General features: G+C 43.1%; 1 protein-coding gene across 2 annotated transcripts in view; it reads left to right on the top strand.

Moving 5' to 3' along the window:
• The window catches only part of LOC109297419 (S-adenosylmethionine synthase-like), a 56,396-nt gene extending 44,194 nt beyond the window's left edge, over window positions 1–12,202 (top strand). The window contains exons 6-9 of one of the 2 annotated variants that reach the window (XM_019517149.1): window positions 2,177–2,395; window positions 3,640–3,822; window positions 10,236–10,369; window positions 11,897–12,202. In XM_019517149.1, coding sequence (XP_019372694.1) covers window positions 2,177–2,395; window positions 3,640–3,822; window positions 10,236–10,369; window positions 11,897–11,999 — 639 coding nt within the window. In that variant the 3' untranslated portion in view covers window positions 12,000–12,202. The remainder of the gene's footprint in view (window positions 1–2,176; window positions 2,396–3,639; window positions 3,823–10,235; window positions 10,370–11,896) is intronic. The other variant, XM_019517151.1, reaches the window with a different exon arrangement.
• The last annotated feature ends 2,979 nt before the right edge of the window (window positions 12,203–15,181 follow it).

Raw genomic sequence — 15,181 nt, 5'->3', positions numbered from 1 at the left:
TGTTGGGGGTGCATTGTGGGCCTGGGCTCTGTGGCTGGCCACCCAGGTGCCCTATTGCAGGGGGTGCAGTAGGAGATTGTCTGCCAGAGCTGCATGCACATGGTGCCCTGGCCCCCACTGCCAGGTGTGTGGCTTACTCAGGGCCTCGGGTGGTGGTGGGGGGGCACAGGGTGTTGTTGCTGTTGCCACAGCTGGCACTCCTACTGCCAGGCATCCTCCACCTGCCATACCTTCCACATCCACACCTCATGGAAGAGCTCCCCCCGGCCCTTGCAGATGTTATGCAACACACAGACTACAGCAATGACCTGGGGGATGTTGGCTTTGGCGAACTCAAGGTGGGTGGTGAGGGTGCGGTAGTGTCCCCTTCTGGCGGCCGAAGATGCACTTCACCAATGCACGGCTCTGGCCCAGACACCTGTTGGAGTGTACCAGATGTGGGTCAAGCTGGCCAGTGTAAGGCCACATAAGCCATGGCAGCAGCAGGTAGGCAGGGTCCCTGATGAGGGGTGCTGGGATGCTCGTTGTCCAGCTGCAGGTCTGGGACACCTGGCGCAATGCACTCACTCCCTACCAGGGCTGGCAAGGGAGAATTCTGGAAGATCCAGGCATTGTGAGCCCTGCCAGCCCAGTCGGTGGCAATGCTTATGAAGGTGCCTCAGTGGTTCACCACAGCCTGAATCATGACTGAGTGGAAACCCCACTAGCTGTAGTATGGGCAGTCTCCCTGGGGCGGGCAGGTGATGGGGATGTGTCTCTCATCTAGGGCCCTGATGCACTGCAGAAAGCCCAGGGCTCAGAAGCCCACCACTACCTCCAGGGGGTTGGTGACCCAGAGCATGGTCTGGCTCAGCACATCCTGGAGGGCATTGCAGACTTCCAGGATGGCTTCCCCAGCAGGCGCCTTGCCCACCCTGAACAGGTGGCCAATATACTGCAGGCTGGCAGGTGTGGTGAGCCTGAGGATGATGAAGGCCACTGGGGTCACTGTGGGGAGGGGCAGGTGCATGGAGGTGGGCTGGCGCTCCAGGTGTGGGCTGAGCTGGTGGAATAGCTCCTAAAACATGGCTCGGGTCATCCAGAAGGAGTCCAACCACTGGTTGTAATCCCAGGTACACTGGATGATGCAGAGCCATAAATCCCGGCTGGCAGGGCAGGCCCATTTGGTGGGGCCAGAGCCCCAGGAGCTCATGGACAGCACTTATGGTGACATCCATGTGGGGGTTGGTGTCCCTGCCAGGGTCTGGGAGGTGGCCCAGGGGCTGGTATTTGATGGCCCAGGGGTGGTGGCCCATAGGCAGAGCCATGAGTCTGGCCATACAGCACAAGGGGGTAGACAGGGTTGAGGCCCACCTGAGCCAGACAGCAGTCATTGGTCACTGAGGCTGCAGAGCATAGCAAGCACAGTGGGAAGCAGAAGCCTGCACTGCTGGTTGTCATGGTCAGGGCCAGGATGTGGAGCAGGCATGGTGTGCTGGGCACAAGCTCTGGGGACAGTGTCCTAGAGCATTGTGCCAGCAAGCTGCAGACTGCTCTAGGCCAGAAAAGCATGTGGCCAGGAAGCGAGGCACGGGGCAGCCTTTTAAAGAGTGCACCTACCACCCAGGCAGCTTCAGCCAGGATTGTAGGGGGGCAGAGCAGGGCAGGGGTAGAAGCAAATCTGCACCTGATGGCTCATGTGTAAACACATTCCCTGGGAAAGCTTCCTGTGACTTATTTTATTGCATAGTATTCTTAAGGCACATTAATAGCACGTGTAGATGCCCCCCTTTCCCCCCCTTGTTCATAATTAACTTCTTTCAAAGATTAATTTAGCTCTATCTGAAACTTGAGCATTTTAAATTATCTTACCTCACTAGTTTACCTGTGAATTATCTTAATACTTGCCAGTTGAAATCTCAAGCTCTTGCTTTTTCATTAAAGCTATTTGCTCCTTGGTAGCCAATTACAGGTAAGTATTTGCAGTGACCCTTCTGTAAAACCATTTCATAGTGGTAATTTTGGTGTCTCAGTCAGTTATAGCTACATGATATTTGTGATAATCCGGTATCCTGTACCTTTTGTAATTAATTTAATTTTGCCTACTACTTCTGCCACACAAAGGAAATATGACGCTGGACATTTGGATTTGATGAGGGGCTGCTGGATTTGCATTTCCATTTGTGGATTTTTTCAGGTCACAATGGAATATAAGGAAAACAATGGAGCAGTGGAGCCAGTCCGTGTCCACACAGTAGTGATTTCTGTACATCATGCTCCTGACGTGTCTTTGCAACAAATACGGAATGAGCTAATGGAAAAAGTCATCAAAGAAGTTATTCCAGGAAAGTATCTTGATGAAAACACAATCTACCATCTTCTTCCAAGTGAAAAGTTTATAGAAGGTGGTCCCAAGGTACATTTTTATTGAAAAGTTTATAATTTAAATGAACTGAGATGATCTATGTCTTTCCAACTGCTCTCCTTTAAAAATTGAATGAACTTTTTTCCATAAAACAGTACAAGTATGAACTACAAGGAGGCTTTGCTTACTTTTGCTTATCATTTGTCATTAAGAAGCTGTGAAGAGGTTAGCATTCCATAAAACAGTTTGGCCAATCAGCAGTTGCAATGGAGGGGATTACTGGATTATTTTATCTATGACAAAATATACTTTAATAATTACAAAATAGTCAAACTATTAAACAAATAGGCTCCTAAATTATTTACCAGAATTCTAAACTTGAAGCCCTTACATTTGTTTTAAAATACCTGTAACATAAGCACAAAGATTTACAAGTAACTAGCTTGTCAAGTTAAAGCTATTCAGATAGCTTTAACGATCTACAATCTGAGATTAAGATGGAATGTACCATGCATCAGTGTTCCAGGTGTCAACATGGTGCCAGATTGTGACAGGCTCTTACATGAGGGCAATTAGGCAAAAAGAGATGAATAAACACATCCTCCTGAGTGGGCATACAAGTGATGTAAGGAATGGTCAGAATAGCAGGCCCTGTGTCCTGGAGCACACAGAGGTGCTATAGATTCTATCCAAGGAGATCACAGTTCCTTACGGGGGCTGAGTGGTGAGCAATGTCCCTGTTCTGTCTCAGAGCAAGAAGGCCTCTGTTCCCCCAAGCAGTGCAGTCTCCCTTCCTCTGCAACGTACAATCTTGTCCATCAGATGTATGTTGTGCTATATATAATCAATGAGTCTGTTAATTTCCTTAGGAAGGTTGTGATTTCCCACTGCTCTCTGCCTTCAAGAGGTTAAGTAATCTCATAATTTCCAAAAATCAGTACTAGACATGGTCAGTGACCAGCAGTTTGAAAATTAGGATCACTCTTAGATGGTGCAAAATGACTTACAAAGAAAACAGGTTATATTGCAACCTTCAGAAGAACTGGGCCATGATCACATCAATACTGTATTTTAAAAGTTATTGAAACACAAGCTTCTAGGTACATCTCAGTCCATATAAGATCCCATGTGGATTGCATCAAGGAGTTGTCTATGAAGAGGTGCACAGTAACATATCAATTGTATTTGTGACAAAGATGAAATAGACCCAAGTCAGTACCTCACCAGGGTAATGAAATTAGTTTAAATATAGAGCCTTTTTCTATCAAGTTAGTGTATAATGGTTTGTCCTACAGAGTGATGCCGGATTGACTGGCAGGAAGATCATTGTTGATACTTACGGAGGCTGGGGAGCCCATGGAGGAGGTGCATTCTCAGGGAAGGATCCTTCCAAAGTTGATCGTTCGGCAGCATATGCAGCTCGCTGGGTTGCAAAATCCCTAGTAAAAGCTGGTCTCTGTAAAAGAGTATTAGTCCAGGTAAGAGAATAAGAGCAAAATTAGCAACCTGTATGAAACATGTGATATATGGTTTCTATTACCAAGAGCTATACTTCAAGTTGCTTAACACTTTGCCTTACAAGACCATGCCTTCAGTTGCTTGTGGCTTTGTCAGGCTTGAACAACTTGGTTGGCCTTTTTTGTGCTAAGTATCTGCCTAAGGCTGTTTTTCTTTTCTTTTCTTTTTCTTTCTTTTTTAAGCTTCAGCAAAAATGTTTTAGGCTCCTTTTTGACAATGTCTGAAGAAAAAGAGATTTTGTCCATTTGAAATTCCTAGGTTTTTTCACACTTTGGTTCAGCTATACTTTGGCGTAGAAGTTGGAAATTTGACACCAGGTTATCACACCTTACTGTCAATGACTCTTGACTGTCATGAAAGCCCACACAAATTTGGACAAGTTACACACCTTTGAAAACAACTTTGAAAAATACCACTGTGCACATGCTCAGTGGAAGTGTTTGCAGCTCTCAGCTAAATTCTGAAGATTGTTTGCAGTGAGCATGCTGCACCAGGCACATAGTTCCTGCTGTCCCCAATGATTGAGCATGCTTTATTTCACAGCTGTAGTAGCTGAGCACGACTTGCATTGGCTGGTAGTGGCCACTATAGGAAGAACAAGTGCTTAAGGTAGGAATAACCTTTCCAGTGCTCTGTTGTTTCCAGCTGTTACCCAGGCAATTCAGAGGAGGAGAAGGCAGCCTGATTGGAATGCGAAAGTAGTAGGAGCAGAGAAAGGATGGGTAGAGTGAAAGCAACATCTCTGAAGCTGAGAGATGATGATAGAAAAATGGACTTGGGACAAGAGCTTGTAGAAACCTGCTTGGAACTTGGAGAGGGGAGATTGAGAGAAGTGCCAGGAACTTGATCTGTTGTTCTTGAAAGCTAGTAGTAGCACTTTTGTGAATAACCCTCTACATAAAGAGCTAGTGTAGGGCTACAAGTGTGCAGTAAGGCAATATGTAGAAAGGTGCTGCAAAACAGACTGACAAGCAACATGTTGGGTATTCAGGGATAGATGATGTGATCTCTAGAGCAGGGGTTCCCAAAGTTGTTATACTGTGGCCTGGCAAACTGCAGCCTGGAAGTGGCCGTGGCCTGGCAAACCATGGCCCAGCAGTCACAGCCAACCGTGGCCGGAATTTCTGGCTGGAAGACAGGTAAGGATACCCCCAGTCCCTGGGTGTGGGGGGCGGGCCAATCCCTGCGCTGCCATGGGCCCTGTGGAAGAAGCCTCAGCCTCTCCACCCGGCTCTGGGGGGCCGCGGTTTGCCAGTCCACGGCCACTTCCGGTCCGGCAGCTGACTCGTCTGCAGACCAGCAGCCAACTTGCCATGGCCCGGTACTGGGCCGTAGCGCAGGGATTAAGAACTCCTGCTCTAGAGAATACCTTCCTGTAGTACCTCTAATTCACTGATTCTTAACCAGTGTGCCATGGCAATGCCTTCAGATTCTTTCAAGCATGCCGCAGGGCATCACAAGATGTTAGTACTGTTAAGTGTGAAAACATAATTCACAAGATAAACCCAGACATTTCAAACAGGAATCCATAGTGTTAATACCTTTCTGATCTGTTATGATCTTTCCAAATTATTTGCAACAGAAGAATTACTCTATTCTTTTTTCTGTAACCAAACAAATGCCAGATCTTAGTTTGAACTCCTTTTCTGAGGGGTGCCTTGAGTCTAAAAAGGTTGAGAACAATTGCTCTAACTGAACATGAATTTCCTGATTCTCTGCTGTCTAGCAAATACTGTAAACCCCAATAGCACAAGGTCTCTTGCTGTCAGTAATGATTGGTCCACAAAGAAGAAATTCTTTGAATCCTACTAGTAATTTGTTACATTGTGGCAAGTCTGTTTATCTAAATGTCCTGTGGGTCTCTAAGAATCAATATGTTGCCATGTGATAAAATCTGTTTTTCAGATAAAAAAAATAACAACCTGTCACATCAGAAGGATATTAGGAGAGCAAAGTCAAGCATTAAGAAATTAGGAAATGCCAGAATTAAGATTGTCCCTACAACCTTGATTCAACTCCATTGTGCAAATTCATTATCACGGTTTTTAATTATATGATTTTGTTCTATTTTCCCCCACAGGATCCCAACCTCATTCATTGGTGAGTCTGGATAATGTTCACTTAGTGGATATTTCTTTTGTCTCATTATTTGGTGTGGGGCCCAAGGCCTTATCTCTTACACACCATACAAGTTCTGCAATAATTACAGAATCATTAGTGTCCTCATGAGCTGTATTATGACACTGAAACTGTGGACAAACGTAACACTAAACCATTTTAAAACCATTTTACTATTTGGAAGCATGCATCAGCTGAACTGATGTAACTGTTTCATTTCTTTTCTTGAGGTGTGTACATAAGTTCCTTTTTTTGCCATTTAAAATGCTTTATTGCTGTGACTTATCAGAAGTGCATGGCTTTACAGCACTTTAAAAAGGATACAGTGCTTTAAATTAAATGAGGTATTATTACATTTGGAGTACTGTATTTTACAGCACTTCAGCAACCTACAGTGCTTTAAATAACTTCTGTACACTGGTCAAATTTCTGACCAGTGGAGAAGCCCCAGGAGACTGCAGAGTACCTCCTAGCCTGGAAAGTGCAGGGAGGCTTAGAGACCACCCCCCTCCCAACACTGCACTTCGGTCATGTTTAAGAGCACTGTAACTTTATAGTGCTATAAAAAGTGCTCTAAATTAGTGTAGTAAAACATGCATGGAGCACTGCTGTACACACCTTACTAAACTGATACTATTTTAAGCCTGAAGGAAACAAGTTTTACATTACAGTGGTTTAACTTCTACTTACAGTGAACAGATGAAACAGTTACAGCAGATCTGCTTTAAAGCATTATCACTTTAAAGTGCTTTAACAGTTCATTTGCCCACACCCTCATATAGTATCAGAGGACTTCACCAACATTAATAAACTGTTTTCACAACATCACTCAGAAATGAAGTAAAGCTATCCCCATTTTAAAGCTAGGTAACTGAGAAGATTAAGGTCAGCCTTCTCAAAAGTAATGATTTTTTGCGTGTCTAATTAGAAGTGTCCAAGGTTTAGTTTTTCAGAGTAACTAGCATCATTGTAGCACTTTGTTTAGCACAGTGCTCCTGCTGACATCAGTGGCACCAGTAGTGCTTAGTACTATAAATCCGACCACAAGTGGTGCAACCTGAAAAATAAGGAACTAAGTTAGCACCTGACTACCAGTCACAGCAATTCAGTTTTAAGAGGCAGGGATAGAATCCAGTTTTCCATGGGGAAATTCAGCTGTCTTAGCTGTGAAATTTCCTTTCTCTTCATGTGAGCCCCTGCCTTAGCCATTATGCACATTCCAGCTTTACTAGTACATGAGACCAAAGTCCTTCTGACAATTCCCTCACTTGCTACACAATTCTGATTCCTTTTCCAAGCACCATGATTTCTGTGCACTGAAGGAGAGATCCTATAGGGAAAAATAATATGTGATCATGTAATTTAAAGTTGGAATGTAATGCAAAGGAGTTGATTTTAGGTTGTATAGGGAGCAATAATTCTGCCATTTCTTAATTTTTGATTTTCTGATTTTAACTTCTAAATAATTTTTATATGATCAGATTTCATTGCAGTGGCCCATAATACTAAGGAGCAGAGTTCAGCAGTCTATGGCCCACAGCCCAAATCTGGCCCACAGAGATTTTCTCCAGTCCGCCAAGTTTGCCAAAAAACCCTTTATATAGCTTGCTTTTCGGGTGGTGTCACTCCTGCAACTTGATACTTGCAAAGTGCAGTTAAAACTCAAACAGCAGCATATTCAAGGAGTTTAGCATGTGTTAAGTGCCCTCTTAGTGTTGCAGTGTTGTTCCCTTTCAGGTGAGGATTATCTCCTTAAGGCATCCTACCTTTAATAGGTCACTACATCCCAATGATTCATAACTGTTGCCAGTGAATGTGTGACACCAACTTAACACATAACAAACAAACCTGTGACAAGGCCCTTATTAAGTTTTCCATGAGAATATGCCACCCAGTAGCAGAATATCTAATAACTGCTGCCTCCGGGCCACATTAGAATCAAGCTGCATTAGTTCAACTTGCTATTAGTGAAATGTTGCTGACCTCTGTTTGTAGAAGGCCATGCAAATTATCCAGGGATTGTAAAAAACAAGCGTTATATCCTATAAGTCTTATTTATTCAGCTCAGGAAAGAGAAGGTTGAAAGGCAATTTGATCACTTTGTGCTGCTGGGTTTAGACAATGCAGATTGGATTCTGGAGAGATTTTCAATTTTGCTGTCAATAAAAGGATCTGACGGTTGGAAGCTGAAGTTAGATAAATTCAACCTTGAAATAAGATGCAGTTTTCTATTGGGGGGGGTGTAATTAAAGATTTGAACTGCTTGCCTAGGGAGGTGGTACATCATCACTTGAAGTTTTTAAAATAATATTAGGTATCTTTTAAAAAAATGCATTTTAAATGAGCTTCTGGGGAATATTATGCAGGCTGTGTGGGGTAGGGGCAGAGGGGTCTGCTGGTAATTCCTACTGGCTTGGAAATCTATGGATATACGTTTTCATTGCCTTCCTTTATGGGTCATGAGGACAACAGCGTAGCCTGAATACAGGATTGCCAACCCAAGACATTTTTTTTTAACTCACAAACTGCAAACTTTTTATCAACAACCACTTTTTTTACTGACACATTTTTATTGATATATATTTTACATAATGCAAATGTAGCTATTTTGCCAAGCCCCAGTTAGAAGGGCTAGGCTCAAATTTAGGGATTTAACATCAGCATAGTAAAAAAGTATACTTCGGTTGTCAGTAAAATGTTTCCAGTGTAAAAAAAAAAAAAAGTCTTGGTTTGGTTTAAGAGGGGTGATGGAAAGCCTGTGGTAGAGAATTTATATATATAAACTTTCTCTCTATATAAATATATTTTATTAAAAATATGCAAGCATTGTAATAATCTGAACAGTAAGCACTTCTCTTAATATTTAGGCTTCACTTGCATGGCATTTCACTTAAAGAAAATGGGGTAATCAAGAGTTATGTAAAACAAAAGCAGAAACAACAAATTCATAGATTCATAGACATTAGGGCTGGAAGGGACCTCGGAAGATCATCAAGTCCAGCCCCTTGCCCCAGGGGCAGGAAGTCAGCTAGGGCCAAAGGATCCCAGCAAGATGGATCCCAAATGTTTATTAAAAGAGTCCAGAGCAGGTGCTTGTACCACCTCTGGAGGCAGTCTATTCTAGGCCTTGGGGGCTCAGACAATAAAGAAGTTTTTCCTTATGTCCAGCCTGAAATGGTCTTGGAGGAGTTTGTGACCATTTGATCTCGTCATCCCTTGGGGCGCTCTGGTGAACAGGCTTTCCCCTAGATCCTGATGTACACCCCTTATACACTTATAGGCAGCTACTGGGTCACCCCTGAGCCTGCACTTTTCCAGGCTGAAGAGCCTGCACTTTTCCCATGGCTCTCAGCCTCTCATAAGGGCTGTTTTCCTGACTCTTGATCATGTGCATTGCTCTCCTCTGCACTCTCTCAAGCTTCTCCACATCCTTCTTGAATTGTGGAGCCCAAAACTGGATGCAGTACTCCAGCTGCAGCCTCACCAAGGCCGAGTACAATGGGAGAAGGACATCCTGGGGTTTGCTAGAGAAGCATCTATGGATGCAAGCCAGAGTTTTGGTCGTTTTACCAGCGGCAACATTGCATTGGTGGCTCATATTCATCTTGTGGTCAGTCATGCCCTCTGATTGTGCACGTGGCTCTCCTCTGGGCTCTCTCAAGTTTTTCCACATCCTTGTTAAATTGTGGAGCCCAGAATTGGATGTAGTACTCCAGCTGCGGCTTCACCAAGGCCGAGTACAGCAGGAGGATGACATCCTGGGATTTGCTAGAGAAGCTTCTATGGTTGCAAGCCAGAGTGTTGCTCACTTTACCAGCCGCAATATCACATTGGTGGCTCATATTCATCTTGTGGTCAATTATGACCCCCAAATCCCTTTCAGCCATGGTGCTAGCAGCACTGTAGAGCCTATAAGCATGATGTGCGAATCTTCCCTCCGTTTTTTATACATCATAAGTATACAAAAGATATATACCTAGTTATACCCACTGTAAATCCCCTTCAGAGTCCTGGTTTGTGGACAATGAATCTTCACTTTATTATGATAGTATCTAGGGACCTTACTAAGAGTGGCAGATGTTTTAGCTGGGAGGCAGAAACCAGGCCAAAACATAGCAAGAGCATGCAGGAATGGAATATCAAAACAAATGTCTTAAAGGGAAATTTCTGTATTGCAAATAAGACTACAGCTAGACAGATCTCTGTGTAAAAATCCCAATCTGTATTAACTTTTCTTGATGGGGATGTCTTACAGCTGTCCTATGCTATTGGTCTGAGCCATCCTTTAGCCATCTCAGTGTTCCACTATGGTACTTCAGATAGATCAGAAGAAGAACTGCTTGACATTGTGCAGAAAAACTTTGATCTACGTCTTGGCGTCATCATAAGGTTTGTCTTCTGTTGAAACAATATACCAGAGGGAATGGCCTTTAAAAAAGTCCAGTAGTGTTGTCTTTGTATCTCCACTTAATACTGACTGTGCAACAAACTTGTCCTCAAATCATATTCCTCTGCGACCTAAAACAGATGTCGAACTCACCTGGCCCTGCTAGCCAGATAGGAGAAACATCTAAAACCCAAAAGCACATGTTATTTGTAGAGTGGTCAAACTAGGTGAACGAAATTATATGCATCTCTGCTTTGTGGTAGAGGATATATAAAATTATTTTTTTACTACGATCAAGCAATGAATTCCTATACTTGTACTGCTCATTTACGTGTGTTTCTACTAATAGCTGCATCAGTAGCATAGCAAAGAGGGAAGGCACCTGTGGCACCAGCCCCAGGTGCTGAGTTGGAGGGCGCATAAATAGCAGCTGTTGCACTGCTGGCAGCAAAATCACTGACATGGGTCCAGAAAGGTATAGCCTCCCCCCCACCCCAATGCACAAAAGTACCAAGATATACCTCTTAGCTACCTATCAATGCTTAGATCAGAAGGCTATACCGTCTGATAGCCTTTTAGACAACTTATTTGTCTGCTTTCAGGACGTGTAAATGGTCTTTGAAACTATTAACTGACTGTTGCTCTCATTGCAAATATGAACAGTTTTAGTTAGAAGAGGGGTTAGTCTGCATCATGGGCAGATCTAGGATTTTGAAAAGGTGGGTACAATCATATATAACAACACATTTTCTCCACTTAAACAGAAAGCAGAAACTTTACTTATATGCTGGTGGGTTACCACTATTCAGTTTAAGATCAAAGCAAAACCAAATATAAATGTATTGCAATATGTCCTAGATTTATTGGAATTTGTTAGCTAGATGATATATCAAGTTTAAAAAATACAGCAAACAAAGCAAAAATAATCAAAATATATTGTTTTATTAGTCCTATAGTCATTATTGTTAAATGTACATGGCTAATTCAGATTTGTAAAACAAAAATTTATCCTTTTTGAGCATCTTTGGGAATGCTTCCAATACTTCACTAACAGTCATTTCTACATCTTAGTTCATACTAGCACACGTGAGTTCAGGTTTTTAGCTGGAGCTAAAACAGTACAGACTGCAAAACTGCAGAAGAAAGGATAGTCTGAATAGTGGAACATCATGACTATTAAAAAGGTGAGAGGATCATTAATAGGGGTGGAGTAGAGAGAGATTAGCAGGAATCAGGGAAATGATAATAAGCCATGAAGTCAGCTGATTCCCTCACTGGTTGCTAGTTAGGATGCTGTTGTCACTGCCAAAAGCAGTTTGTTTCAAAGTTAGAGTGGAGTAAGAAAAGGTGAAGGGCTGGTACAGCTGCACCCTGGCATCCCCCTGGATCTACTCCTGGTCCGCAGGGTCAACTAAAATCTGCCCCTTGATTAAGGGGTGTAATTGTAAACGTATTACTCCACAAAGACAGACAATGCATTACACATGGGCCTAGACTTGAAAATAAATCTTCTTTTTCCTTTTTTAAAGGGAACTGGATTTGAAGAGGCCAATCTATCAACAGACTGCATGTTATGGACACTTTGGAAGAGAAGAATTTACATGGGAAAGGCCAAAAAAACTCATTTATTAAATTTTTCAGAATCTGTCTTTTGTAATAATACAGAATGAGAACGTATGACTTCTAAACTGCCCAAGTGGAAATATTTTTTTCATTTTTTAATAAAATGACATTCTGTAACTGAAGAATATATGCATTGAACATAACTGCATTTACATTGTAAAAAACAATGACATTTTCTGCTGGATTTTAATACACGCTTATTAGATTTTGCATCTCTTCACTTTTTTCCTTCAGAAAAAGCAAAAATTCCTTACACATTTAACCACTTGTGGTGATTCAGAGGAATTAAGAAAAATACCTACTATATGATATTGCCTGTTGTTACCTATATATGACTTAGCTATGAGACAACAGCTACTTAAGACTCATGTTACAAACAAACTTATGTTTTATACAAAGAAATGCAAAACTCTAGAACTCTTGGTTCAGAGATGATACCTTTTATTGGACCAACTAAGAAATCACAAAACAAATTATCTTTCTCTGCAAGCTTTTGGGCATGCATGCCCTTCTCCTCAGGCTTAGGGAAAATTAAAGATGATAAAAAGTTCCCATAGGTAGAAAATAACTTGATTTTTGCACAGAGGAAGTTGAAGGTGGAAGTCTGTTCCTCTGGGTCCATCAGAGTGTCTTTGAGTTGCTCTTTGATGTGCAGGTAAGGCAAGATTCTTTCCTTGGTGGTGTCAGATGGCAGACAGGTAGGGAGGTGTAGAAATCTCTCTTATTGTTTAGCAATGAAGTTTAAATCCAAAATTGGCTAAAATTCGGCATCTTCCATGTTTCAGGGATGTATTTGGTAGCCATGTTGGTCTGAGACAAAAAGAAATGCAAAATTCTAGAACTCTTGGTTCAGAGATGATATCTTTTTTTAGACCGACAAAGGAATTGTAAAAAAAAAAAAAAATATTTTTCTGCAAGTTTTACACATACACTTCTGTGACAAGCTGATAAGTGACTTACTTTCCAACCCCAGTCTTCACTCCCTTAAACCTTTTCTCTTTTGGGCTGGAACGGTTCAGGTTTGGTCTATGTAAATTTTAGTTGACTGTAAAAATTGAACTAAATTAGTTTAATCTAATCACGTCTTAAAACATGAAGGTTTTCCTATTATAAAAAAATATTCTGAAGACTTAGTACTATTCTAGGGCAAGTGGCTGAAAACAAAAATCAAAGTTAATTTATAAAGCAAAAGTTTAATTTTCATTTAAGGGCTACTAAGAGATTAAGTTTTATTCATGTGAAATAACATTTTTTTCTTTTTCACCAATTATCACCATGTTGTAAGCTAATACAGAAGATTTTCCCTGAACAATATAGAAACCACTTTTAATCAGTGCAAAGGCAATTAACTGGCTGAGAATTAACCAATTTTGCAACCCAAGGCACGGAAAAACAGTGGAGCAAGTACATCCCCTTTGACACTGAGCCAAGTACTGGTGCATGGTGTCACCAGTTCCAAGTGAGTTGGAGGTGAGCTGCTTCACTGCATGTAATGACGGGCCTGCTCTTCCTGTTCACTGACCAGATGTAAAAGTAAAATAGCTTTGCACATCTGGTTCATGTATGTCTTATCATGGACATTGCCTAGACAGAACCTTCAGTTTTTGAGCATCTTTGGGAATGCTTCCAATACTTCACTGAGTCATTTCAGTGGGCATTTTAAAGGTGCTCATCACTATTGTTGAGCTGCTACAGCATAAAAAAACAGTTCATCTTCAAAACACCTCTATGATGTGAAACAGTATCATCCTCATTTTACTGATGGGAAACTGAGGCACAGATTAATGTCAACAGTGACCTCTAACTCTGAGATACCTACAGCCTAATTGTTCATAGAGGTTTGCATATTATAGCAATTATATATAATACAGTTTATATTGATTGGCTGTAGTTCTGAGTGCATTTTTGGCAACTGGATATGACAGCTGTAAGTTGAGCATCTAGAAAATGAGAGAGATGGGCACATATTGTCTCTTCCTGCTGATCCCTGCCTCATCCACTAAAGACTATCACATTTTTGCAACAGAACATTTTGTCCACTCTACCTTCAAGCCAAGCCAAATTCTCCTTTTCATCAGCTGAGTGCTAGCAGAGGGGCACAGAAGGCACAAACGTGATATTCTCCCTAAATCAGTTTTGGTGCTCTTGTGCCACAGAAGCCTGCAGCCACCCTAAGCATCAGTTGTAAAGAGAATCTTGCTTATTCCCAGGCTGCAGCAGGCACAGTTCCTATGTAGTCTTTAAATAATTTAGATGTCAAGCTCCAACAAGCTGTTTAATTACGGGTGACAGGGAGGATGGGGGGGTGGTTCCTGGGTCTGCATGGGGCAAGATGGGTGGGCTGCAGCTGCGGGCTGGAGCCGGGGTTGTCCCAGGCTCTTCTTAGCAGGGGCTGGGCTTGGGGCAGGTGGTGGCAGTGCTGGGAAGGGGATTACGGGGGGCTGCAGCCCCCCAAATTTTGCTGTAGACCCCTCATAGACCTCCCTTCCAGTGCTGCTGCCACCTGCCTGGTGCAGCCCTGGCTCTTCCTGGTGCATGGGTGGAGGCGGGGTGTTGAGCCGGGGCTGCTCTCTGGGCCGCTGGTGACAGCACTGGGAGGTGGGGTTGGAGGGGCTATGGCAAAATTTGGGGTTGCTGAAGCCCCCCATCCTCGCTCCCAGTGCTGCTGCTGCCCACCCCAAGTCCAGCCACTGCTGAGAAGAGCCTGGCACAGCCCGCAGCTGCAGCTCACCAGCCCTGCGCAGATCCGGGGGGTACTTTCCCCCCTCCTCCCTCAATGAGTCACGGCTCCGTCCTGCATTCCACCCCACCCCACCCGGGCAGCACCTGCCCCAGCCCCTGCCCACTCCTTCTCTCACCATGGGGGGCATTGATCTGCCCCCAACACCCCTTTTCCCTCCCCTTCTACCACAACAGACTTACCAGCTGCGCGCACTTCTCCAAGCTGCTGGGCCCTGCTCTTCACTGCCCTCATGCTGCGCTGTGGCTGCACGCATGCATGGGAATTTATCTGCCAACTTACTGGCTGCATCAGGCTGATTTCTGATACAGCCAATTCTATATATAAAGGGCTTAGTCGGTATGTTTGTCTGTCCACAGCACTCTTTAAAAGTGAATAGCTTGAAAACTGTGAGAGAGAGAACATCTGTGTCTTCTGAGAAATTTCTTTGCTAAACCCTAGCTTTTGTTTA

Source organism: Gavialis gangeticus, unplaced genomic scaffold (assembly GCF_001723915.1).
Source record: "Gavialis gangeticus isolate Ggan-Ray unplaced genomic scaffold, GavGan_comp1, whole genome shotgun sequence".
NCBI classification, from domain to species: Eukaryota; Metazoa; Chordata; order Crocodylia; family Gavialidae; genus Gavialis; species Gavialis gangeticus.
Note: the sequence above shows the minus strand (reverse complement) of the source record. Positions and strands in the feature narration are given on the sequence as shown.